The sequence below is a fragment of the Manis javanica genome, chromosome 3 (genome assembly GCF_040802235.1).
Source record: "Manis javanica isolate MJ-LG chromosome 3, MJ_LKY, whole genome shotgun sequence".
Taxonomy (NCBI): Eukaryota; Metazoa; Chordata; class Mammalia; order Pholidota; family Manidae; genus Manis; species Manis javanica.
The window spans coordinates 126581604-126606833 of NC_133158.1; the positions used below are offsets into that span (position 1 = coordinate 126581604).

General features: G+C 42.1%; 1 protein-coding gene, 1 long non-coding RNA gene and 1 other non-coding gene across 4 annotated transcripts in view; 1 reads left to right on the forward strand and 2 right to left on the reverse strand.

The window, feature by feature from the left end:
• The window catches only part of USP13 (ubiquitin specific peptidase 13), a 103643-nt gene that overhangs the window by 78101 nt on the left and 312 nt on the right, over window positions 1-25230 (reverse strand). For both annotated transcript variants that reach the window (XM_073232029.1, XM_073232030.1), the window contains exon 2: window positions 5827-5952. In XM_073232029.1, the coding sequence (XP_073088130.1) occupies window positions 5827-5952 (126 nt within the window). The remainder of the gene's footprint in view (window positions 1-5826; window positions 5953-25230) is intronic.
• On the forward strand, window positions 7283-7452 carry LOC118969463 (small nucleolar RNA SNORA81). The gene has a single exon (XR_005057390.1). It is a non-coding gene; the product is annotated as a small nucleolar RNA SNORA81 (small nucleolar RNA).
• On the reverse strand, window positions 19394-25215 carry LOC140848451 (uncharacterized). Its single transcript, XR_012129356.1, has 2 exons — window positions 24842-25215; window positions 19394-20084 (listed from the first exon to the last, which is right to left on the reverse strand). It is a non-coding gene; the product is annotated as an uncharacterized lncRNA (long non-coding RNA).

Below are 25230 nucleotides of genomic sequence, written 5' to 3' on the forward strand. Positions count from 1 at the left end.
CCAACACAGGAGCACCAGCATATGTGAAACAAATACTAACAGAATTAAAGGAGGAAATAGAATGCAACGCATTCATTTTAGGAGACTTCAACACACCACTCACTCCAAAGATAGATCCAGCAGACAGAAAATAAATAAGGACACAGAGGCACTGAACAACACACTAGAACAGATGGACCTAATAGACATCTACAGAACTCTACACCCAAAAGAAGCAGGATACACATTCTTCTCAAGTGCACATGGAACATTCTCCAGAATAGACCACATACTAGGCCACAAAAAGAGCCTCAGTAAATTCCAAAAGATTGAAATACTACCAACCAACTTTTCAGACCACAAAGATATAAAACTAGAAATAAATTGTACAAAGAAAGCAAAAAGGCTCACAAACACATGGAGGCTTAACAACATGCTACTAAATAATCAATGGATCAATGACCAAATTAAAATGGAGATCCAGCAACATACAGAAACAAATGACAACAACAACAAAAAGCCCCAACTTCCGTGGGATGCAGTGAAAGCAGTCTTAAGAGGAAAGTATATAGCAATCCAGGCATATTTAAAGAAGGAAGAACAATCCCAAATGAATAGTCTAATGTCACAATTATCGACATTGGAAAAAGAAGAACAAATGAGGCCTAAAATCAGCAGGAGGGACATAATAAAGATCAGAGAAGAAATAAATAAAATTGAGAAGAATAAAACAATAGAAAAAAATCAATGAAACCAAGAGCTGGTTCTTTGAGAAAATAAACAAAATAGATAAGCCTCTAGCTAGACTTACTAAGAGAAAAAGAGAATCAACACACATCAACAGAATCAGAAATGAGAAAGGAAACATCACGACGGACCCCATAGAAATACAAAGAATTATTAGAGACTACTATGAAAACCTATATGCTAACAAGCTGGAAAACCTAGAAGAAATGGACAACTTCTTAGAAAAATACAACCTTCCAAGACTGACCAAGGAAGAAACACAAAATCTAAACAAAACAATTACCAGCAAAGAAATTGAAACGGTAATCAAAAAATTATCCAGGAACAAACCCCCGGGCCAGATGGATTTACCTCAGAATTTTATCAGACGTACAGAGAAGACATAATACCCATTCTCCTTAAAGTTTTCCAAAAAACAGAAGAGGAGGGAATACTCCCAAACTCATTCTATGAAGCCAACATCACCCTAATACCAAAATCAGGCAAAGACCCCACCAAAAAAGAAAATTACAGACCAATATTCCTGATGAACATAGATGTAAAAATACTCAAAAGAATATTAGCAAACCGAATTCAAAAATGCATCAAAAGGATCATACACCATGACCAAGTGGGGTTCATCCCAGGGATGAAATGATGGTACAACATTCGAATATCCATCAACATCATCCATCACATCAACAAAAAGAAGGACAAAAACCACATGATCATCTCCATAGATGCTGAAAAAGCACTCAACAAAATTCAACACCCATTCATGATAAAAACTCTCAGCAAAATGGGTAAACAGGGCAAGAAACTCAACATAATAAAGGCCATATATGATAAGCCCACAGCCAATATCATACTAAAAAGTGAGAAGCTGAAAGCTTTTCCTGAGACCAGGAACAAGACAGGGATGCCCACTCTCCCCACTGTTATTCAACATAGTACCTGAGGTCCTAGCCACGGCAATTAGACAAAACAAAGAAATACAAGGAATTCAAATTGGTAAAGAAGAAGTTAAACTCTCACTATTTGCAGATGACATGATATTGTACATAAAAAGCCCTAAAGACTCCACTCCAAAACTACTAGAACTGATATTGGAATACAGCAAAGTTGCAGGATACAAAATTAACACACAGAAATCTGTGGGTTTCCTATACACTAACAATGAAGCAATAGAAAAAGAAATCAGGAAAACAATTCCATTCACAATTGCATCAAAAAGAATAAAGTACCTAGGAATAAACTTAACCAAGGAAGTGAAAGACCTATACCCTGAAAACTGTAAGACGCTCTTAAGAGAAATTAAAGAGGACACTAGTAAATGGAAACTCATCCCATGCTCTTGGATAGGAAGAATTAATATCATCAAAATGGCCATCCTGCCCAAAGCAATATACAAATTTGATGCAATCCCTATCAAATTACCAACAACATTCTTCAACAAACTGAAACAAATAGTTCAAAAATTCATAATGGAAACACCAAACACCCCAAATAGCCAAAGCAATCCTGAGAAGGAAAAATAAAGTAGGGGGGGATCTTTCTCCCCAACTTCAAGCTCTACTACAAAGCCACAGTAATCAAGACAGTTTGATACTGGCACAAGAACAGAGCCACAGACCAGTGGAACAGAATAGAGAATCCAGACATTAACCTAAACATATATGGTTAATTAATATACAATAAAGGAGCCATGGACATACAATGGGGAAATGACAGTCTTTTCAACAGATGGTGCTGGCAAAACTGGACAGCTACATGTAAGAGAATGAAACTGGATCACTGTCTAACCCCATACACAAAAGTAAATTTGAAGTGGATCAAAGACCTGAATGTAAATCATGAAACCATAAAACTCTTAGAAAAAAACATAGGCAAAAATCTCTTGGACGTGAACATGAGCGACTTCTTCATGAACATATCTCCCCGGGCAAGGGAAACAAAAGCAAAAATGAACAAGTGGGACTATATCAAGCTGAAAAGCTTCTGTACAGCAAAGTACACCATCAATAGAACAAAAAGGTACCCTACAGTATGGGAAGAATATATTCATAAATGACAGATCCGATAAAGGCTTGACATCCAAAATATATGAAGAGCTCATGCACCTCAACAAACAAAAAGCAAATAATCCAATTAAAAAATGGGCAGAGGAGCTGAACAGACAGTTCTCCAAAGAAGAAATTCACATGGCCAACAGACACATGAAAAGACGCTCCACATCGCTAGTCATCAGAGAAATGCAAATTAAAACCACAATGAGATATCACCTCACACCAGTTAGGATCGCCACCATCCAAAAGACAAACAACAACACATGTTGGCGAGGTTGTGGAGAAAGGGGAACCCTCCTACACTGCTGGTAGGAATGTAAATTAGTTCAACCATTGTGCAAAGCAGTTTGGAGGTTCCTCAAAGAGCTCAAAATAGACATACCATTTGACCCAGGAATTCCACTTCTAGGAATTTACCCTAAGAATGCAGCAGCCCAGTTTGAAAAAGACAGATGCACCCCTATGTTTATCACAGTGCTATTTACAATAGACAAGAAATGGAAGCAACCTAAATGTCCATCAGTAGATGAATGGATAAAGAAGATGTGGAACATATACACAATGGAATATTATTCAGCCATAAGAAGAAAACAAATCCTACCATTTGCAACAACATGGATGGAGCTAGAGGGTATTATGCTCAGTGAAAAAAGCCAGGCAGAGAAAGGCAAGTATCAAATGATTTCACTCATATGTGGAGTATAAGAATAAAGAAAAACTGAAGGAACAAAACAGTAGCAGAATCACAGAACCCAAGAATGGACTAACAGTTACCAAAGGGAAAGGGACTGGGGAGGATGGGTAGGAAGGGAGGGATAAGGGCAGGGAAAAAGAAAGGGGGTATTATGATTAGCATGTATAATTAGCATGTGGGGGGGGCATGGGGAGGGCTGTGCATCACAGTGAAGACAAGTAGTGATTCTACAGCATCTTACTACGCTGGACGGTAATGGGGAGTGTGGGTGGGACTTGGTGAAGGGGGGAGCCTCGTAAACATAATGTTCTTCATGTAATTGTAGATTAATGATAACAAAATTTTAAAAAAAGAAAATGTTATCAGTAAGAACAGTTACAAAAATTCCAGGGCACCTAAATCTGTCAAAATATATACTCTTATACTGAAAATTACAAAATATTATTGAAGGACATAAAAGAGACCTGAGTAAATAGAGAGGTATGCCATGTTAAATAGTCATTCAATAAATATTCATGAAGCCCCTATTACATGCTGAGGACACAGAAGTGAACAAAACGGACAAATGCCTCTGCCCTCATGGAGCTTAAACACTGATGTGGATTATAGATTAATTTATAAATTCAATGTCATCGAAATAAAAATCTCAACAGGATTTCTTAAACTAGATAAACTGATTCCAAAGTCCACATAGAAAAATAAATTTCTAACCCCAGGAAAGTTCTGGGGAAAAATGAACATTATAAAAGTGCTTGTTGCAACAAGGCAGACAGAAAAATATCAACAGAAAAGAACTGAGAACCCCCTCCCCACAACAAACAAAGTGAGAATGGCAAGTTAAAACACAAAAAGATGCCACTATATATCACTGGGAAGGATCACACTGCTCTAGTAATAAACAAGTGGTCATTAATATGGAAATAAAAAGTAGATTCCCACACTTCACAAAATACAACAACATGTTACAGATGGATTAAAGACCTAAAATATTAAAACACACACATATACACACACACACATACACACACACACACACACACACACACACACACACATGCATTTCTTCAAAAAAAGCACTAGAACCATCTTCACAACCTTACTTTGGGAAACAATTCCTTAGACAAGACACAAAAAATTTAATTCGTAAGAGATAAGTGTAATAAATCTAACTATATCAAAATTCAAAACTTCTGTTCTATAGAATAATTCATGAATGAAGCAATAAAACAAGCCTAAGAAAATCTGTATATAATAGAGTTTTGGTATCCAGAATGTAAAACAAAATAAGTCAAAGTTTTTAAGAAATAGATAAACCGTACAGCAGCAAGCTAAAAATATAAATAGGCAAATTTGAGGAGAGAAACTGGAATGGCCATTAAAGATTTAAGATGTTCAACCCTCACAGAAGGAAATGCCAAATATTTAGATGCCACTTCACAACCATGAGATTGGCAAAAATCAAAAGTCTGACCAAGCATTCATGAGGCTGCAGGAAAACAAGAATTCATAATCCCTGCAGGTAGGAGTGTAAATTGGCGCAACCACTCTGGGGATGGATTTGGCAATATCTAGTAAAAATGAAGATAAACACACCCATGCACTAGCATTACCACTTTTAAATATATTTCCTAAGAAATCTTACACATGTAACCCCAGGAGAAATGTATAAAAATGTTGACTGTTGCACTGTTTGAAGAAGAAAAAAAAAATAGAATCTACATGTTCATCATAGGAGAAAAGAATAATATATGACAAGTACTTTTAAGATGGAGTTACAGACATCTATTAAAATAAACTAAGTACATCCAGGTGCACTGCAACATGCATAGATTTCAAAGACAATGTTGAAAGGCAAGCTCTATGCAGACTTACAGGTAATAGTATGATACCAATAAAACACATAAAATCATACTATATATTGCTCATGAATACCCATATGTAAATAAAGTATGTGACATGCATAGGAATGGAAAAACAACAAATTTACAGCCATGGGACTTGAACTTTCAGGAAAGCCCTTTCTCTAACTAAAAAAAACAAAGCAAAAATACCCAAGTATTTTTTATTTCTGACGTTTGAATCCATGAGTGTTCCTGGCATTATTTATTGCACTTTTCTGTATTTTCTGACTTAATTTTTTTTCAATCCGTCAACCTATGTCTTCTTAACTCCAATCAGAGTTTCAGAGGAAGAGAAAATCTAGTTAAGGTATGAGGGAATCTATGAATTTCACAAACAGTCCTATTTTTGTTCCCCAGCATCAGAGAGAATCAGAAGTTATGTGGGCGGAATAAAATCTCCAGGGAATAAACCACACTACAACAACATGACAGCAGAGTTCCCCACAAGTGTGTATCTCACCTCTCGCACATGCCTCTTCAGGTGCATGTATACACTCTGTCCAGTTTTTCGAAAATGTCTTTCAACATGTTCCCTTCCAAAGGCCAAAAATGTATTCATGCATACATAGAGTCCGCCTTCAGAATTCTAGAAGAAAGAGACAAGTTACAACATTAGCCGAGGACACCCAACCCAAGTAGTCTAGAGATAGGAAAAGAGAAAGTGAAGGAAGGCAAATAAATGATGAAGACAAAGCCTAGCAGGGGCCACCTGGCCGTCGGAGTCATCTGCTGACCCTCCAATGGCTCCACAGCCACCCACAGCGGAGGCTCCCCCACCCAACCCTGCATTCCAGGTGCTCCCAGACACTGAGCACAGTCTCAGTGTCAGGTGGGGTCCCCAGAGGTCCTGGGAAATACCCAAGCTTGTCCGACTCCAAACAAGGGAGAGGGCCGATATGGAGAGAAGAAAATTGGCAAATGGCCCAACTACCATCACTGCTATGATTTATCGTCATTCAGCCTCATGCGTCAGCGCAAGTCTCCAGAAGGGAAAGGATTTCTATCCTTTCAGCAGGACAGGGCTCTTCAGAGACACTGTGTAGTGACACATGATATTTGATGGTATCCATTAATAAATTATAACAATGTAATAAATAAATAATAACAATAAGTAAATAATAAAGGAGTGAATCCTATAATAATCATAGTTACATATGAGTGCATGCCTGTTATGTGCAAGGTGTTTTACATATATTATAAATAATCATAAAGTCTTTCCAAGTTTCATTACCAAGACCTTTGACTTATTAGGGAATTTGATAAAAATTTAATATACCAAATAATATTCATTCTCAATTTCTGGTGTCACTTGATATTATCTCAAAGTCTGTAATCAAAGGGAAAACTGCTTTGGCACTCACAGACAAATGGCTCCACATAGGGAAGGATTCTATTTCAAACATCCATAGTCACCTTCCATCTGACGCACAGGCTGGCCTCTGAAGCAGTGTATGCCCCTCCATTAGTGCCTCGGAGATGGAAGCACTGCCCAGGGGACTTGCCATAGCTCTGAAAGCTCAGGACACAGAGACAGAAAACCCTTTAAAAGCTACCCCATACACAGCAAACACACACCCCAGTGGAATGTTGTATGCTTTCTTCCCCCTCATCTTATTAATGTCTAATTATTGTTCCTATAAGACACTTTATTTCACATGCAGAGCCAATATTCCATGCCATGTGCTCTGGACAGCTTCTTTCACTAATGCTGATTAATCTATGCTAACAAATTTTCTCCCAATTCCTTTGGGAGCAAAGCACAGAGAATGGTTTACAACCTAGGATCAAAGACAAGCAAACCTTCAACCTCATCCTCTCATTAACCAGCCATATCCCCACTAAGAGCACTGCCCCAGAAAGAACCATTAAGCACTTGCCGTCTTGTGGCCAAAAATGCAGCCAAGAAACCAGGCAGAACCTTCTTGTATAAGCACTGTGCTAAAATTGCAGAAACTAGGACCACACCTTGGGTTTTGTAGTGATGCTACCAGAGTACACACAAGTGATGGCATTAGACTGTAAAGACTGGCGTGGACCTCTCTGTTCATTGTCCATGTTCTTCGTCTTAAGACTTGGTATAACAGGTCTTTAGAAAAGATTTTTTAAACAAGAAAATTTTAAAAAGAAATCGAGTGGGTTAGAGAAATGTACCAATCAACAGTGAAATGCAACTCAAAGAGTAAGAGGGCAGAATACAAAATATTTTTTTTAAGTAATGGTGATATAGAGCCTTATTAAAATAGATTACAAATGAAATTCATATATTGAGTTAATTTTTAAAATAAATGATAGCATTAGATGGTTATTCCAAAATATATTCATTCTATAACAATCACTTAATATATGTCAAACCACAAGAAACACAAGTATGGAGGGTCACTTATAAAAGTCACTGGGGCAATTAGAATAAAATTAACCTAGATCCACTTCTTACACTAAACACTGTAATAAGGTATAGATCCAAGAAATAAGTATTTTAAAAACTAGAAAAGAGGAGAATAGCATATTTATCCCACTTGTGAAGGGGAAAATAATTTCTGGCCAAGAAAATACAGGATATCAAAAGAGATGGTGTATCAAAAAAGTATGAAAATGTAAACACTAATGAAAATGTTCTGCATCACAAAATATAATGAAACAAATAGAAAACCAACAATAACAGAATGGGGAACAATGTAAAGAATAATGAATAAAAAGGTCATATCCAAAACTTGTAAAAATTGATAGAAATTACAAGATCAACATTCAGGCTCAACCTGGTAAGAGTTTGGTTAGTTTTCTTTTTTAAGATACTTTAAGTTTAACTGAAAAAATATTAAAATCAAGTCCTCACATCAAGGAAGCATTTAAAACAATCTCAAGGCAAGTATATGTATATTGAAGTAGCAAAAAAAAAATTACACAGCCCACAGCCTGAAGCAACAGACAAAGCCTATGCAGTTGACTCTTGAAGAACACAGGTTCGAATGGTAGAAATCCACTTATATGTGGACTTTTTTCAACAAAGATAAAGGAAAAAATCTAAGAGATTTGCAACAATTTGAAGAAAACATTTTCTTTAGCTTACTTTATTGTAAGAACACAGCGTCTAATACACACAACATACAATCTATGGTTAACCACCTGTTTATGTTAGCAGTAAGGCTTCTGGTCAACAGTAGGCTATTGGTAGTTAAGTTTTAGGGGAGTCAAAAGTTATATGTAGATTTTTGACTGGGCAGGGGTCAGTGCCCATACCTCCTCATTGTTCAAGGCTCAACTGCATATCTACTTCCACAATATAAATCAGTTAGTTCTGTCTTTCTAGAGAAATACGACTGTGAACCTTTGACACAGTATTTCTCCCTTGGGTACAGACTTTGGGAACTGAAAATAAAGAGAAAAGAAAACTCTAATTGCCTAAAAATATTCACAGATGCACTATTTATAACAGGGAATAGTAGCAATGGTCCAAAAAGAGAAGCTAAGAACCGGTGGCTTATAAACACAATAAAATATTATAACATTATTTAAAAGGACAAATGTATGAATTGTGTGTAATGTACATAGGAAACATGTATAGAATTGTGTCTGATGTGCATGAAAAATAATGTTCATGAGGAAGAACAGAAGCTGACGATGAGGAGGAAAGGGACGTCTGTACACTGACAAAGACCTGAAACAAAACTGGCTTTATGTTTATTTAAGTTCGTGACTTCAGAGCCCACAGTCTCACCTCCCATTTCTCGTATGCTCGGTCTTGGTGTTTCTCAAACTATTGCTATGAAGGACCAGGTTGTTTTTCTGTGTTGTGTTTCATTTCTTTTCTATTCATTAAGGAAAGATATGTGGTCTCACAGCACATAACTAGTTCCCAGCTCCAGCCAGATGTGAACTGACCCACACATGCGAGCCCCACAAAACCCAAATGAGTATATCCTGTTCACACAAACCAATCCACTGCTCATGCACTTAGATATGGCTGCAAAGGCAAGTTGCAGTAGAAGTTTCTAAATGCATACTCCCAATGTTTGTACTTGTCTCTTGGCACCAGTCAGTAGCCCACGCTTTGAGTAGCACTGGTCTAGAGCTAGATGAATTGCCCAATTCTAAGTTTCACTGTCAGGAAAGTGTCACTTCAAGAGCTTTTGGGAGACACCCGGTCAGGCCTCAAGCCTTCAAGGCAGCCCACATCAAAACCAGCTACACACATCCATGCCTGCATGACTGTAGATGCTTCCTGGATCCCACACCTGTCCACCCAACCACCCTGCCAGCCTCTGCCCATGACTGAGGCCCACATCTCCTGTTCGGCCCCCTGCACTGACAGTTCTTAATCCCAAATCCACTCTCATTTCACAATTGTTAGCATCTGGCTCATTGAAATCTGTAGCTAGGAGAATCCTAACTACAGATTTACTAGAAACCACTACATTCAGAAGCTGAACCACACATGTGCTCCTTGAGGGCAGGAAAACTGTGTCACATTTATTACTGAATTCCAAAAACAGTACCTGGGATGGAGCAGAATTGAATAAATGTGTACAGAATGAATAACAAGTTGTGTGTAGCTGTCATTCAATTACATAGTTCAGTCTCACTCTCAAAATAATCCTTGATGCCCTTCTGATCTGGATGTAAAACACTTCACAGCACAAGCTCCATTTCAATTCTGGCATAACTAAACTATGAGGATCATAAAAAAAAAAGAATTGATGGCCATGTATAGAAAAACAGCCTGAGGCACTGTAAAGATACCAGCTTTTCAGGTGCATTTGGCTGTTACACCCTCAGTCGCTTGGACCTTTGAACCCCACTGTCCCAGCTCTCCTACCTTCTGTGACCAAGCCAGCCTTACATGGTTCTTCTGGAGAGCAGCGCCATCTCCACACCCTCACCCCACCCTATCTGGCTCCTACTTTCAGACCGCTCTGTCCAGAATGGCCAGTATATGCTTCTCTGCAAGTTCTTAGCTAAGTCAGATTTTTAATTGCCATTTTTCATGATGCACTCAATAGAAACTTGTCCAAGATTCATGACTTAATTTAGCAACCTGAAATCACAAGTCAAGAAACACCACTCAGCTTGTCTCAGGTTCTCTCACAATCCCTTGGACAACTACTCCCACCCACAACCAATCCACGAGACAGGAGCAGCATTAGAAGCTCATGCATTGTTTATACCCTGTCTTCAATGCATTTCAATATAGATATGGTAGATACATAGCTCTTCATTTATTACTTCACACTGTATTACCCTAGTACTATTCAAGGAGGAAGTCGCATTTTTTCCTATCGCCTGTCATTTAAAAGAATATTAAAACAGTGGTGAATGTAAGGGTCCAGGTTACAACATGTTTCAGAATAGCAAGTGAACAGTCATTTTGAATAAAAATATACCACATTGTCAATGAGTAGGTGTTCAGAAAACTTTGTTTACGATTGTGTGTTTTTGGAGACCAGCCTCCGCTGGAAGAGAGGAAGGCAGCGTGAGCATATGTGAACAGCGCACTCAGGAAACCAAGTCGCTGCGTAACGCTTGTCTTTATAACTACAGAACAATGTGGAAAGCAAGTGGTCACTGCCACAAAGAGAAACATGATGTAGGCAGCTGGGAGTCACAAATCCCCATCCAGGACAAATTACATACAAACACCCAGGAAGACTGTGACTCACACACTCATCCAAAACAGGCACAAAAGGGACAAGAACACAGTATATTCTGAAACACTGATGATTAAAAAAGAGAGAAAGAGAAAAGAGGTGAACTAAATTTGCTCCCTGAAATAGTGAAAGGAAATAACTTGAATATGCCCAAGAACAGATTTGTTTAGTAATTATGGTAGAAACCACGAAATGTAACACTCTTCAGCCATTTAAAACTGAGTTGTGATGAGTACTTACTGATAGGAAGAGCTGTACACGGTATGTTTGAGTGAAGAAAGCAGGTAACAAAACTGTGTGTGATGTTATAATATACACAACATGTGCACACTGCATGGCATATGGTATCTCAGCATGGAGAGAGAATGTGGGATTCTTCTTCTTTTGGCATTTTCTGGTTTTTCTTTAGGAACATGGATTCCCTTTTTAATAATAAAAACCATATAATTATTTTAACAGAATGTACTTAGAATCAAATATGTGTATATGGACTAGAACAGGCAGTCAGTTGTTCACGGGCTCCTTTTCTTCTAGCTTCCCTTCAGCTTTCGCAAACCAACTTCACAGCTTTACAGGGCTGTACATCCTCGCTACTCAAAGTGTGGTCTGAAATAACTAAGAGATTATTTTGAAATGTGTAGCTAAGCTAAGAAAATTTGGGAACACACAAGAAAAAGAGAAAGGATAATGAGCAGGGAGGCAGATGAGAATGTGGTTACAACAGAAAAATGAAACAAATCAAAGGCAGCATACCCCAGCAGGATACCATCCAAACTCACAGAAGGGGCTGGGCTGCGTGGGGTCTGGGAAAGGAGCCTCTGGGAAAGGAGCCGTGAAAGAGAATCAGGCTGTGATGTCTTCCCCAGGGGCAAAAGAAACTGGTGGGAGTGTGGGGCAGGAGGAGTTGTTCTGCAGAAAGAGACAAGCAAGGTTGGTGCCCTGGTGCAGAGACAGAAAATAAACAAGAATATAGAAGGTAGCTTCCTGCAGTGATAAGAGTAGCAGAGGGACCTGAGGGCAGATCCAAGAGGGCTGAAGTCTTTATACAGCAGAGGGTGGCAGGGCAGCGGGTGAGCTCTCCCCTCACCCCCAAGGGGCCAGGCTGAGGATGAGCAGCCAGGCAAGCAAAGTGGGAAAAACACCCTAGCTGTTGAAAAAGCACATGCAAAAGCCACATCCACAGAAAGCTTGGCTACTTCCTCCAAGGACAGAGGGAAAGTCAGGGTGCTGGAGTGAGAGAGAGGGAGGAGGCGGCAAGACATGAGGAAGAGAAGTTTGTAGACGCCCCATGAGCAAGTGAAGAGCTACAGTTTATCTAAGTGGGATGCAAAGCCACTGGACGGTTTTAAAGTGAGAAGTGCCACAATCTGATCTCATTTTGGAAAGATCACTCTGGCCACTGGGGGAGAACTATGGCAGGAGTCAACATAAGATATACTTATGAGGCTATTATACAGTCTACACCCATGCTATCTAATACAGTAGCCACAGTAGGCCACTGTGAATATTCAAATCTAAATTAATTTAAATTAGGTTAAATGAAAAGCTCAATTTCTCAATCACAGTGGACACATTTCAAGTGCTCAATAGCCACGTGTGGCCTGGGGTCACCACACAGGACAATGCAGATGCAGAACAAGTCCATTGTCACAGAAGGTTCTGTCAGACAGCCCATGTCTCAATAAGGCAAGATGCTGGCTTGCCTGAGGGACATGGCAGGAGGAAGAGGGAAGCGGGTTCAGAGCAGAGACGGGGAAACTGGGGCAGAGTCAGGATATAATTTTAGGTTAGAGATTAAATGTAAGTAAAGAAGATGGATTAGATGGAGGGGTTTTGTGATAAAGGGCAGAATCAAGGACAACTCCTAACTGTTTGTAGTCATTAGTCCGTAAGGCTGCCCTCCTCTCTCTGCTCAACCTTTGCTTTCATCAGGCAACCACCTGACTATTAAGTCAGCCTCTTGGGTACTTCAGTCTCTGAATGGTAGATATAAACATTCTAGACCGCTGCCCAGGTGCCCAGTATATTTTGGCTTCTAGGGCAAAACAGACAACACTTCTGAAACGCAAAAATGAAGTTTATGCAGATGGGAGTCAAGTAAAGCAGGTCCCAGATCAAGTGCAACCCACAGAAAGGGGAGATATCACCGGGAAAAGCGCTATCAAAGGGTAGACTGGACACATGATGTGTGTGGGGTCATGGGGAAGACAGTGTAGCTCAGAGAAGACAAATAGCGACTCTGTGGCATCTTATGACACTGATGGACAGTGACTGTAATGGGATATGGGGGGGGACTCGATAATACGGGTGAATGTAATAACACATTGTTTTTCTTGTGAAACCTTCGTAAGAGTGTATATCAATGATACCTTAATAAAAAAAAACTAAGTTATGAAAAAAAAAAGATAGGCTGGATAGTGAGGAAAGACTCAAACAGTTCACCAGTAGAACAGAACCACCAGCATACAATATTTGCAAAAACCAAAACCTTGGTTTCCACAGCAAATCCACTGAGATAAATTTGTCCCTACAAGCTAAGTAGAAAAAACAATGCATATAATTCCAAGAGAGTGTAGGCTTCTCTGCTAAGCACTGGTAAATCATGCTCGTGGCCATGAAGTATTAAGACAAAATAGACATGTTAATGCAATAATGACTTCCAGCTTGCTTCAACTTGACGTCTTCCTCTCTGCAGAAGGACTCCTACACCTTCGAGCTGCACAGCCTGGTCCCAGACAACTAAAGGCAGAGGCCAAATAACTGGGTTTTGACACGCTCTAAGTTTACTGTTTCACTGAGGCATGGTTTACGAATTTTTTTCCCAGATACAAAAGCAAATTCCCACTCTGGGTATTTGAAGCAATGAGAAAGTGTGGGCATGGCACAAGAAGCTGCTACTACAATGCTCACAGAAAATAGGCAAAATGAAAATCATCAGGGAATGCAGACACTGAGATGAGCACCCTCAGCAGTGCTAATCTGAAGCTCTGACCATCTATGTAGTTCCCAGCTTACATATAAAAAGAGAAAATGTGAAACCACGTTGTCAAAGGTATAAAATTTTTTATCATTTCTCACTAACTTTTAAGAGAGATGTTTTCTTCAGGATGCGTTCCCCTTGATAAACTTATTAAACATGAGGGTTAGGTTGCAAGGCTAACCCATAAAAGCCTATCACTAGGAGCTGAATTTGAGTATGAATAATAGCCCTGAACAGAGCTCCCCACAGGGAGCCCAGAAAACACTCATGCCCAAGATCTCTGCTGTTGAGCAGAGCCTCATGCAGAATTACCAAGCACAGGATGTCTCTCTTGGCAACCCCAAGACACTATAAATCCCACTTCACCTTCTTCTCTAGGGGATCCTCCCACTAAATCCCACTAATGAGATGGATAGCAATAAGTAGCATTTAATGAGCAGTCGTGATTCTAACAACCCAGCAAGGTAGATACTACAGAGGGGAAAACCAAGGCTCAGAGAAATTTAGTGAAACCGAGGTACTTGCTGAAGTCACACTGCTACTAAGGGTGGAGGGGGACTTGAACCCAGGCCAGGCTGGCCCCCCACATGCTGCTTGGTGCAACAGAGCAGCAGATGTCATTTCTGGTGGCAGGAGCTAGGTGGGCGGCTGTCAGCAAGCACACACTGTCATGGGGACTCAGAGAAAAGAGCAGTTTCTTCTTTTTCACCAAGGCTGTTTGATTCCAGCAAAGCAGAGGGGTGGGCTAAGGAGAACGACCCGACTCAATAAGTAGCCTGTGCGAGGCCCTCAGGCTTTCCTGCAGGGCAGGAGAGAGGCTTCAGCAGACCCACCTGTCCCACTGCCCAAACCCAAAAGGACAGCTGTTGTCCCGGGACGTGGCTGCCCCAGGCTGGCAGCTCCCAGACCAAAACAACGGCAAGACCCGAGGCACTAAGCTCCAAGACCCTGGGGGAGAAACTGCAGGGTTCAGGGGCCCCCGCAGGCCACCCACCCCCAACATGTCCAGACACCAAACTGGACCTGACAGCGGCCGCTCCGCTGGTGGGGCTGGGACACGCGGCCCACACCAGCCCAGGCTCCTTCCAAAGCTTTGGGTGGAGACTCAGCGGCAGAACCTGAACCAGAGGAGCAACTTGGCAGCTGTACCCAAAGGATACAATGTATGGATTACTTTCCCTTCTGCCCCCCTGCCCACCCCTCACCATCAGGCCTGGGTGTTCTCTTTCCTCCTGACCAATCCACCCCCTAACACCCTAACAGACGGCCAAGCCTAGTTCTAACAACTGCTATTGACAGACATCTCTGTCTAGGTCCCCACTTTAGAGCCACACCCAAAGAATTAACCAGGACAAAAAAAGTAACACTTGGTTCTGATTAGAAGGTTTTCACAGTTGCAACTCACAAAAGCTCCTCAGCCTTTTGGCCAACTGCCCATATAGATTTACTCTAGAGTGATTTCATTTCATTAAACAGTTAAGTCTGCATGTATTTCATCTATAACTACTTGTGCAACATGATTATCAGTACAAGTTTCTAACTCCTAGAGGACATACTGCCCCAGGCTCCTGTCTGAGTTTCTCTGGAACTCAAGCCAGTCAGTGGGAGGGCAAGAGGCATGTGCCAGTCACTGCTTCCTCCACATCTTGGGGAGCAAGATCCCAGGAGCAAAAAGGTGAGTCCCCAGAGCCCATCATAAGGAAGGGCTACTCAAAGGTCCAGGGTCTCTGAACCTGGGAGTGCCAAACTCTACCACCCAAACCCTGACCTCTGAGCTCCATCCAAGTCCCCAGGTTTCCCAGGGGACACACGGACTTGCATGTGACCATCTCGCCTTTGTCATTTATGTCCATCTCCCAGACTTGACACACTCCATCTCCCAGATTACAAGCCATGAAGTCATCTTTAACTCTTCCCATTCCTTCACCCACCACATACTGCATCACAAAGTTGGGCCACATCTTTCATCAAAATCTCTATTGAGTTTATTCCCACCCCCCTGCTATCTCTACCCTACTATCATCACCCTAATGAAAGCACTCCTCTCCAATATTACAAGACTCCTAGCTGAATTCCTATTCAAGGTCTCCCCACCTCCCATCCGATTATCCTTCATTCCTCTTGCAAAACAGACACACCAAATAACCACCACGCTCACACTGCTCCCCTGCTCCTATATGGCCAGTCCTTCGGGTCTAACCCTAACAAGACCAACCTTCTTTATACCCCACAGAGGAGTCAGCCTTGCCATCCAGTCTCCCCAGCAATCCTCTCTTCCATAAAACAGTTACCTCTCTCATATACATGCTGAGCTTGTGCCTACCTCCACGCCTTTGTCCCCTCCTCTTCCAAAATGCCACGTCTTCGGATCACATCCAGTTGTCCAGGCCAGTAACTCTTCTAGATTTTATTGATTATTCCTGTGCCTGAAATCTCCATGCACGCAGAATGCCACACTGTTTAAAACTTTAATACCTTAAAGCTTCAGGATTTAACCCCATAACACATGTCCCATCTCTGTCACATCCCTGTCTTTAAACAAGTCCTTGAACAAGCTACCTAACTTCTCTGACTCTCAATTTCCTCTTCTGTAAAACAGGGTGTGTAATTATAGTTTACAAGCCAATTACTATGGTAATTAAATGAAATGATGTCTATAAAAGTACTCAGTACAGTGTTTTACTCATAATAGACACTCGTAATTGGTGCTCACACTGCACAATGATAGAAAGATCCATGTCACACTCTCCTGTGGTCTTCCCTTAGGTCCTCCTAAGTACTCACACCCTCCCTACCCGCTATGGCACCTAGTACAGTGCTGAGTGCATAGTAGGCTCTAAACAAGTATCAATACTTGCCAATTAACACGAAGCAATTTTTGTTTTTAATCTTACTGCAGGGAGCACATGCAATTCTGCTTCTCAAGCAACATGTCTAGTCTGGAGGCATGTTCAGATTCATTAAATTCTTGTCATTATTCCATTGTCCTGCTGCTCAGTCCTAAAAATAGGTGCTCTTGTTCACCTCTTCCCTGTGCATGGGGACAAGGGGGGTCCTGGGCTGATGACCCAGAATACTGAATGTGAGCAGCAGTTCAGAGGCCTGGGCTCCACACAGAGACCAACCCTCTCATCAACCCCCTGAGGGCCACCAGGTATGATCACTTCTACCAAGACCCCTGGGGCTTCTAGAATCAAGATACAAACAACCCAAAATACCTTTCCCTAGCTTTTCTAGGGTCAAGCTTATGACTTTTCAGAGAATGTGATAAAAATATAGTACTATACTATTTATTTTTAAAAACATTTTTATTCCGAAATATATGCTCACAGCTTTTAAAAAATAGAAAAGATGAAGCCTTAGAGCATGGGTTCACAAATGGACCAGTTTCCAGTCCTCCACCCTTTTCCCTTTAATTCTCCCACACCTCAGCTACTCCGTGCCTGTAACAGGTAGTATCCCACCCATGACAGAGATGTACAAAGTGCTTTGAAAGCACAGGAAAGTAAGTGTCTGACTCAGCTTGAGGGTGGAGTGGGGGATGGGCAGGGGACTCACAGAGAACACCTGAGCTGGTTTTTAAGGCTTCCGAGAGTTTCCCAGTGGGGTGAGGGGCTGGGAGAAGGCATTCCAGGCCAAGGGAAAGCAACACGGGCCAGTGCTTGGAGGCTGAAAGCATGGCACATGTGAAACACAAAGCCCTTTGGGTCAAAGGGAGGTAAGCAGAGGGCATGTGCTAAGAGGCACACTGGCGAGGACAGTTGGATCAACATGGTGAATTCATTTGACGTGCTATGTTAGAAAAGTCTGAATGGTGCCAGTGAAAATTTCTAGTCAGGAAAATGACCTAAGACCCATGTTTTAGAAAAACAGCAGAGAGTGCAATGTGGCCGACTGGAAGGCAGGCGAGGCAGCCAGGGAAGAGGATCCCAGGGAGTCCAGGCAAGAAACAATGAGGGCCTGAGCTCTGTCAGTTAACGAGACAGGAGGCTGTGTGGTAACCTGGTCATGAAGGGGGTGTGATGTAAAAGAGGGATATGCACCCATGTTCACAGAAGCATTATTCCCAATAGCCAAAAGGGGAAAGCAACCCAAGAATCCATCAACAGATGAATGGAGAAACAATACGTGGTGTACACATATGCCACATTATTACTCAGGTTTAAAAGGAAAGGATATTCTGACATGCTACAACATGGATGAACCTTGAGGACCTTATGATAAATGAAATAAGCCAGTCACAAAAGAATAAATTCCTTATGATCTCACTTTATGATCTCACTCTGTACCTATAGCAAATTCATAGAGACAGAAAGTAGCCGTGGTGGTTGCCAAGGGCTGGGAGGACTGGGGAGTGGGAAGGTAGTGTTAATGGGTACAGAGGGTCAGTTCTGCAAGATAAAAAGAGTCTGAGATGGAAAGTGGTTGCACAACCACATGAATGTCCTTAATACCAATGAACTGCATAACTAAAAGTGGTTAAGATAGGAAGTTTTATGTTGTGTATTTCACTCAATTTTATTAAAAGAGAGAGAGAGGGAGAGGGAGGCAGAATGGATGACACTGTACATCTCCCAGCACTAAATGAATGGCAGCACTTCTAACTGAGCTCCGGTTCACAGGAAGAACACCGCAAGGGAGTGAAAAGAGAATTCGTGGTTACACAGCTGTCCAGATTCAATATGAGCTGAGAACGCAAGCTTTCCCAAAAAGCTTCCCTGACAGGAGGCTCTCACATTCCGAAACTCAGAAATGATACAACTTTAAAGGTAACTAACTGCTGCCAAAAAAAGATGGCAAGTGGCTTGCTTCCTGATTATTTTTTTGGAAAAGTAGGACTCTAGGATACATAGAGCTGATTGCACACATACATCAATTTGACTCCTTTCTAACCCAAGTACAGGAACAGTGAAGGGATTTTTTAAAAACATAAACCATAGCAACAGAATCTGGAAACTGGACTGCAGATGTTTAAGTGCTCAAAAGACTAAGATGAGCTGACAAAGCTGAAATCTAAGCCTGAAACAGGGAAAGCCAAGATCCAATCTGATTTCCACCTTGGAATTTCCAAGAGACTCCAGAATTGGCAGCTCCAGGTAACTCTGGAAGCTGGAGTGAAACAGGACCTAAATTAAGGAGGAAGCATTGAAAATATGTCTGGGTAGCGGCCAGAGTCCCAGAACAGCTGTCTAACAAGTGATCCCTCCTACACCAGCAGACCACTGGAGATTTATTCTCTAAAGCATATAAAAGGACTCAGGTCCGCGGGACGGTGGGCTCAGTTAGGATATATGGGGACTTAGAGAGACATAAGCATCAGCCCAGATCTGGTCAGGAAAGTATAAAGTATTCTAGGTATTTCAAGCAGAAAAGGAACTAATACAGGGGATTAGAGGCTTAAAAAATCATGAGCATGTAAGAATTTATTCACTATGTAGGAATTCGTTCACCATGTAAGAACTTGTTCGTTATGCTTCAGAAGATTGGAGACTGACAAGAGTTAGGCTTGAGATGGATTAATGATTGTACATTGAGCATTGACCCCCCCCCATACTGAATTTTATTGTTGTTAACAACCATTTGATCAATAAATATGAGAGATGCCCTCTCAAAAAAAAAAATCATGAGCAGAGCTGTGAGAGCCACAGAGAAATCACTTCATGTTCAAGAAATTAGGGTGCACATGCATCATAAGAAACTGCAAGATGACCCCAATCCCCCCACGACTGAGGTGGCTGTAGGCCCAGAAGGACCCTCAAAGGCTGACAGGAAAATCTCACATCTGCCATGTGCCACAGCTGCATACCAACAGTGGCTTCTCCTTCTCTTTTGCCTTCCGAACCTATCACTGGCTGAATCAAAGTCAGAATCCTGCCATCTAAGGATTCTGGGAGGTGCAGTGTTCAGGTTCCCAGTTCCCACAACATGGAAGAATGGGAGAGGGCTTAGCAAAACAGGGATTGGGCTGGGGACCAGGAGACAATATCCAGCCAGTATCCAAAATCCAGATGCTGAGACCACCCTGTCCTCTTCTCCCACTCAGCTGAGTACTGGCAGATGGGCCTTCACTTCCCGGTGAGAGATGACCGAAGTCTCCTAAACAACAGCCAAAGGAAAAACTCAGGTTAAGGTTCCCCAATGAAACAGCCCAGCCAGATTACCCCATAGCAAAGCTCATAGTCAACAGAAGAATTCTCACCTCTGAAAGAGCCAACAATTCCCAACCCAAGTAGCTGTAACTTTTTTCAAAAGAAGTCAAATTCTGTAAATCAGCTTCAAAAAGAATGTACATGCAACATATGACATCTATGGTTAAGCTAAGATTAACAACCAATTATTCAATCACAACAAATGTGAAAATGTGAATCCATAAAAGCCACAGTGTAGCTGTAGATGTCCCTGGAGTAACCAGTTGTACTTTTCTTGCCTAAACTCCAGAATTTTTGGTTTCCAAAGTTTGCCTGGGATCCCTGTCCTGACTCAAAACCCTTCAAGTGATCTTCAAGGTCAGAACTATTTTCATAACACAAACTTGTTTGCCTTTTTTACTCCCATTCTCTCACGAGCAGACAGTGGCATCTTACAGTGTGCATATGACATCTGACGAGATCGTCACCCCAATAGCTAATGGAATGGAAGGCGTTTTAAAGTTTTCTCAGTCATATATTCCAGTATGGTAAACAGCTATTGATAAAAAGCACACAAAAGCTCTTTGGAGACTTCAAAAATATTTAAGAGCATAAAGGGACCAAAAAGCTTGAGAATCATTGCTATTAAAGAACATTTAGTTAGCTGCTTTTGGAAGGGAAAAGTTTTTTGGAAGCTGCTTTCGCTATGTGAAACTAACTAGACTTAGTTTAAGTTTACATCTTCAAAGAAAAAAAAAAACTGCAAGTTCCTAAATTTTGCTTTACTCTCTTCTATCTGTTTATCCATTAGGAGGAGGGTTTTTCCACATAGATCCTAAATTAAATCATTTTTTCCCCAACAGGTAAGCACCATGGTGACAAGTCTGCTGCCTGGAGGACAGCATGCCTAGCACGGTGGTCCTGAGCCCCTACCATGAGGCTTTCCTACAAGGGGATGATCTCAAGGCCCTTCCCAATGGATAACTAACCCAGCCACTACCATGAGGCCCCTGCCCACCAGAGTTCTCCAAAGACTCCCAGGAGAGTGGAGGACCAACAGTAACATCTCAACATCACCAAGAGGTCACAGAGCTCCGGAGAATAGAAAGAACCTCCTTTTTTACAGAATAGTGCTGAAGCTGGAAGAGAAGGGTGCGAGGCACTGCTCATCCAGGTCTCACATCCTCATGTTGGATGTGTGCAGCTGCTTGCCAGAGCAGGTGTGATGTCCTAGCCTCTCTGCACCCAGGGTCTCTCCATTCTCAGCTGCTGCTAGTTGCAGGAGGCTTCAGGAGCCTGCTCAGCCTCTCCTACACAAACACCCACCTGGAAGAGTGAGCATGTTTCATCCCTGGAGCACCCCTAACCAACAGGCCGTAGAAGCCTGTGGAAAAATACTTTCCTCTTCCGTGTCCCAGGTGGACAATGCTGAGGGGCATTAGTTCCGCCGAGTTGCTGGCTGGACTGAGCACCAGTGGCCCAGAGTGGTAGCCAGCTCCACAGCTCAGTCTTAGATTGGCTTTCCTTCCTCCCTTTGTCACTACTTCCCTGGACGTTCTTGCACTTCTGTGCCCTGGGATACCATCCAAAACAAACTGTGTGTGCCGAAGCCCTTGTCTCGGTCTCAGCTGACCCCAGCTAAGATGAGGCATAATCTTATGATAAGCTCTCCACCCTCAGACAGGTGCGGAAGGGGCAGAATTAGCATGAGGGGCCAGCTCCTCTCTACACCTAATGCTTGATATAAGATTTTACACCTAGGAAATGTCTTAAAACTACCAGTTAAATGTGTAAAAAAAAAATGAAATGACGGCAAACTAAGGCAGATAGACAATAATTAGCTGCTGTGCTGTCAGACCCAGGTAATGCAGGCTTCAGAGGAAAGGATGAAGCCTGAAGCAGAAAGGGAAGTCTGAGAAAGAGCTCTGAAAGATAATCAACTCAAGAAGGAGGTCCTAGAAAAGGAAATGAATCTCAGACTTTGCATACCCAAGACTGGCCTCCCTGGAGCTGCAACCTAGAACCTGAGGAGGGGTGGGACAAAGTACACTTGCAGGGACAAAGCATGTTCAGATGAAAGACAGGCTCAACAACCAAGCAGATCAGAGTAGATGTCACATGGTGGTCCAGGAAGGTTTGCGAGAAAGTGTGAACCAAATTCTCTACTTATGCGCACAAAAGTTTCTACATAGCCCCTGATAACCAACCAATTGAGCTTACAACCCATGATTGAATCTATTTATCTCTTTTTTCCTACAGGGATTGCTAATTGGCTGGGCACACTTTACATAGTAGCTTTTTTGTCCCAATTTTACAGATGGAGAAACTGAGATACGAAGAAATCACACTGCTAAGTGACACAGCTGGGATTCAAACATGTCCATCTAGCTCTCCCCTTCACATTTGTTCCCCACTATCAATGAAGCTACCACAGTCTACATGATAATCCCATATGATTCCATTCCCAATGTTTCCCACATATTTTATGGGAAGGATAAAAAAGAGATTAAAAAGGGATAAAAAAGATGTTTAAAAAAATGTAAGGATAGGTTTTCCGAACCTTTAACTACATGAAATTCGTCCATTTCCCAGACATTTGCTGAGTTCTCAGTATACATAGCAGATGCTGGGCCAGCTGCTGCGGACACAAAGATGCAAAGTCCCCACTCTCGAGGAAGGTCACATTATAGACCTTGCAAAATCAATCAAATTATGGAGAAGTGAACCTATAGGCCAAGGTGGGAAGATGGGCCTGGGATGAACTCAAATTTGTAGGTGAAAAAAACAAATTCTCCCTCATCCCAGAAGAACTGTCACTAGCATCTGCTCTGCGCTAAACCCTGGAAAGCTGGAAGAAAGGAAGGAGAGGGGCACTGAAATGAGTAATCATGCTGTTTCACTCAATACTCAGACCCACAAAGGTGAAGAATAGCAAAGGTGTTCACGTCATTTTTATCCATCTTTATCTATGACCATTTTCAAAAGCATCTAAGGCAAGGATGATTATTTTTCCGTTCAGATGGTTTCGGTCTTTTCTCTACCACAGTCCTGTGGCACCTGTGGATTACCTCTGGTATCTTTGGGACCAATGCATTTTGCTCTTTATGGTTCTTATATCCATGCATGCGGGAATTGGCACATAGTAGGTACCCAAGAATCCTAAGGATTCATGATCAAGTGGTAAGTACCATAGGGAAAGATCACGCATTGTCATGCATTCTGATCTAATATAATTTGTTATAAAACCTTTCTCTTCCCCCACTGAAATCTAGACAATAAAATATATTGACTCATTGGCCTTGTAAGTAAGCCCAGTCTCCCCAAAGGAACTACTGTGACATGAATGAAATCATCATTTCACACTGGACAAGATGCTCCTAGAATAGTGTTTCGCACTACAATAAGCTCCCAATAACTGTTTGTGGAATTGAAATAATTAGCGTTTTTTTCCCACCTGCCATATACTACACAGTTTGGTAAAGATTTCCAGTAACAAAGTTTGTAAGAATTTGAAGAGCAGCCCAGATCAAACATAGAAAAATTAGTTTTACCCACTTCACATGCTGTGCTATCCTATAAAGCAAAGGCCTCTTTCTTCTTCTTGGAGTTCACAATCTGTCAACTGCGTAAGTTACTTAGGTCCATCATCCCTCTACAACCTTAGGAGCCATTAGTAGAAATCTGCCCAATACTTGACACAAAATCTGAAAATGGCATTTTCAAATACTTTGTGGATAATAGGATTTAATGACACTGCTGACAGTCCTTTAAGGAGTGTGATCACAGTATGCTAAACATTAAATACAACCATTTCATTCCACTTACACAGACCTTTTTGAAAGAAAAAAATAAGTAATGAATAAGTGAGAGTCTCATCCCCCAAATTATTTGGAATTAGCATAAAAGAAAAACTAAATATAAAAGAGAGGATACCAATTACAGGACTCCAGTGTATCCCAAACAAAAATGCTTTGAAATCAGCCAAAATCAAACCAGAAGACAATAAAGGATACTTTAGAAAATCTGCCTCTCATTTGGGTTTTTTTTTCCTCCAACAGTATTCTACATAATATGAATAAAATGTTAGACTATTGTTGTGAAACCTGCCTCAGTCCCTCCAATCCATACACCTCCCGTTTGCATTGAGATCTGCTGAGTGACACATGAGATCTAAAGTGGGTGGATAAAAATAACCTACTCCTCAAAAAGACATGATAAACGCCTGACAGCTGAGTCACTTTGAAGCCCATTTTGACTCTTAAAAGGGACATTCACCTTCCTTTTCCTTCTCACACATATAAAATACCACCTGGTGAAAAATACCGCCAACCACTTTGGGAGGAAGGTGGTGATCTGACTTAACTTCCACCTCCAGTCTCTGAGGTCACGACTCACGACTGAACTTTTAATAATTTATACTGATGCATTTCAGTCCAAGTGACTCGTTTAGAGGGGGAAGCGGAAAGGCTTAAGCAAACCATAATAATACAGTAGCCCTCCTATATCTGCTGCCCAAGTGGAGGCAGCCGAAGGTTTCTCCTGACATTCTCACGGAAAAGGGAGTGGGGAGGAACGTAAGTGGAGAAAGAAATGCTCATGGAGGAAATCAGAATTGTCCAGAAGTGTAAATCCCTGGGCAAAGCAAACGGTCGCGGAAAAAGAAGGGCTGTGTGTGTCTGGAGTGGGTGGTGAGGGCGGGGTGGGGGATCCATCCGGTGCACCTACCCGCCCTCTGCTCTCGCCCCAGGGAGGACGCAAACCGTCTGCACCGCGCAGTTACGATCAGGGAACTCTGATTCCGTCTGTCTTTCAAACGGTGGCGGGGCTGGGGGCGGGCAGCCGGGAACCGGGGCCCTGTCAGCCTAGGAAGGCTGGCCGAGCAAACCCCGCGGCGACCCGGTGCGCGGCCGCAGCAGCCCTGGGGGAGGCGGCGCCGGGCACCCAGCAGGCGCTCCCTAAGTGTTTGCCGAACTGCAGAGCCCCTGAACCAACTCCGCCGCCCGGAGAAGGAGGTCCCGGGCTGCCACTGCGCAGCGTCGGCCCCCCGCCTCACGTGCCCCCGAGTGCAGGCCGCTGGCACCGCGACCCTGCCCCGGGCGCCGCCGAGCCTCACT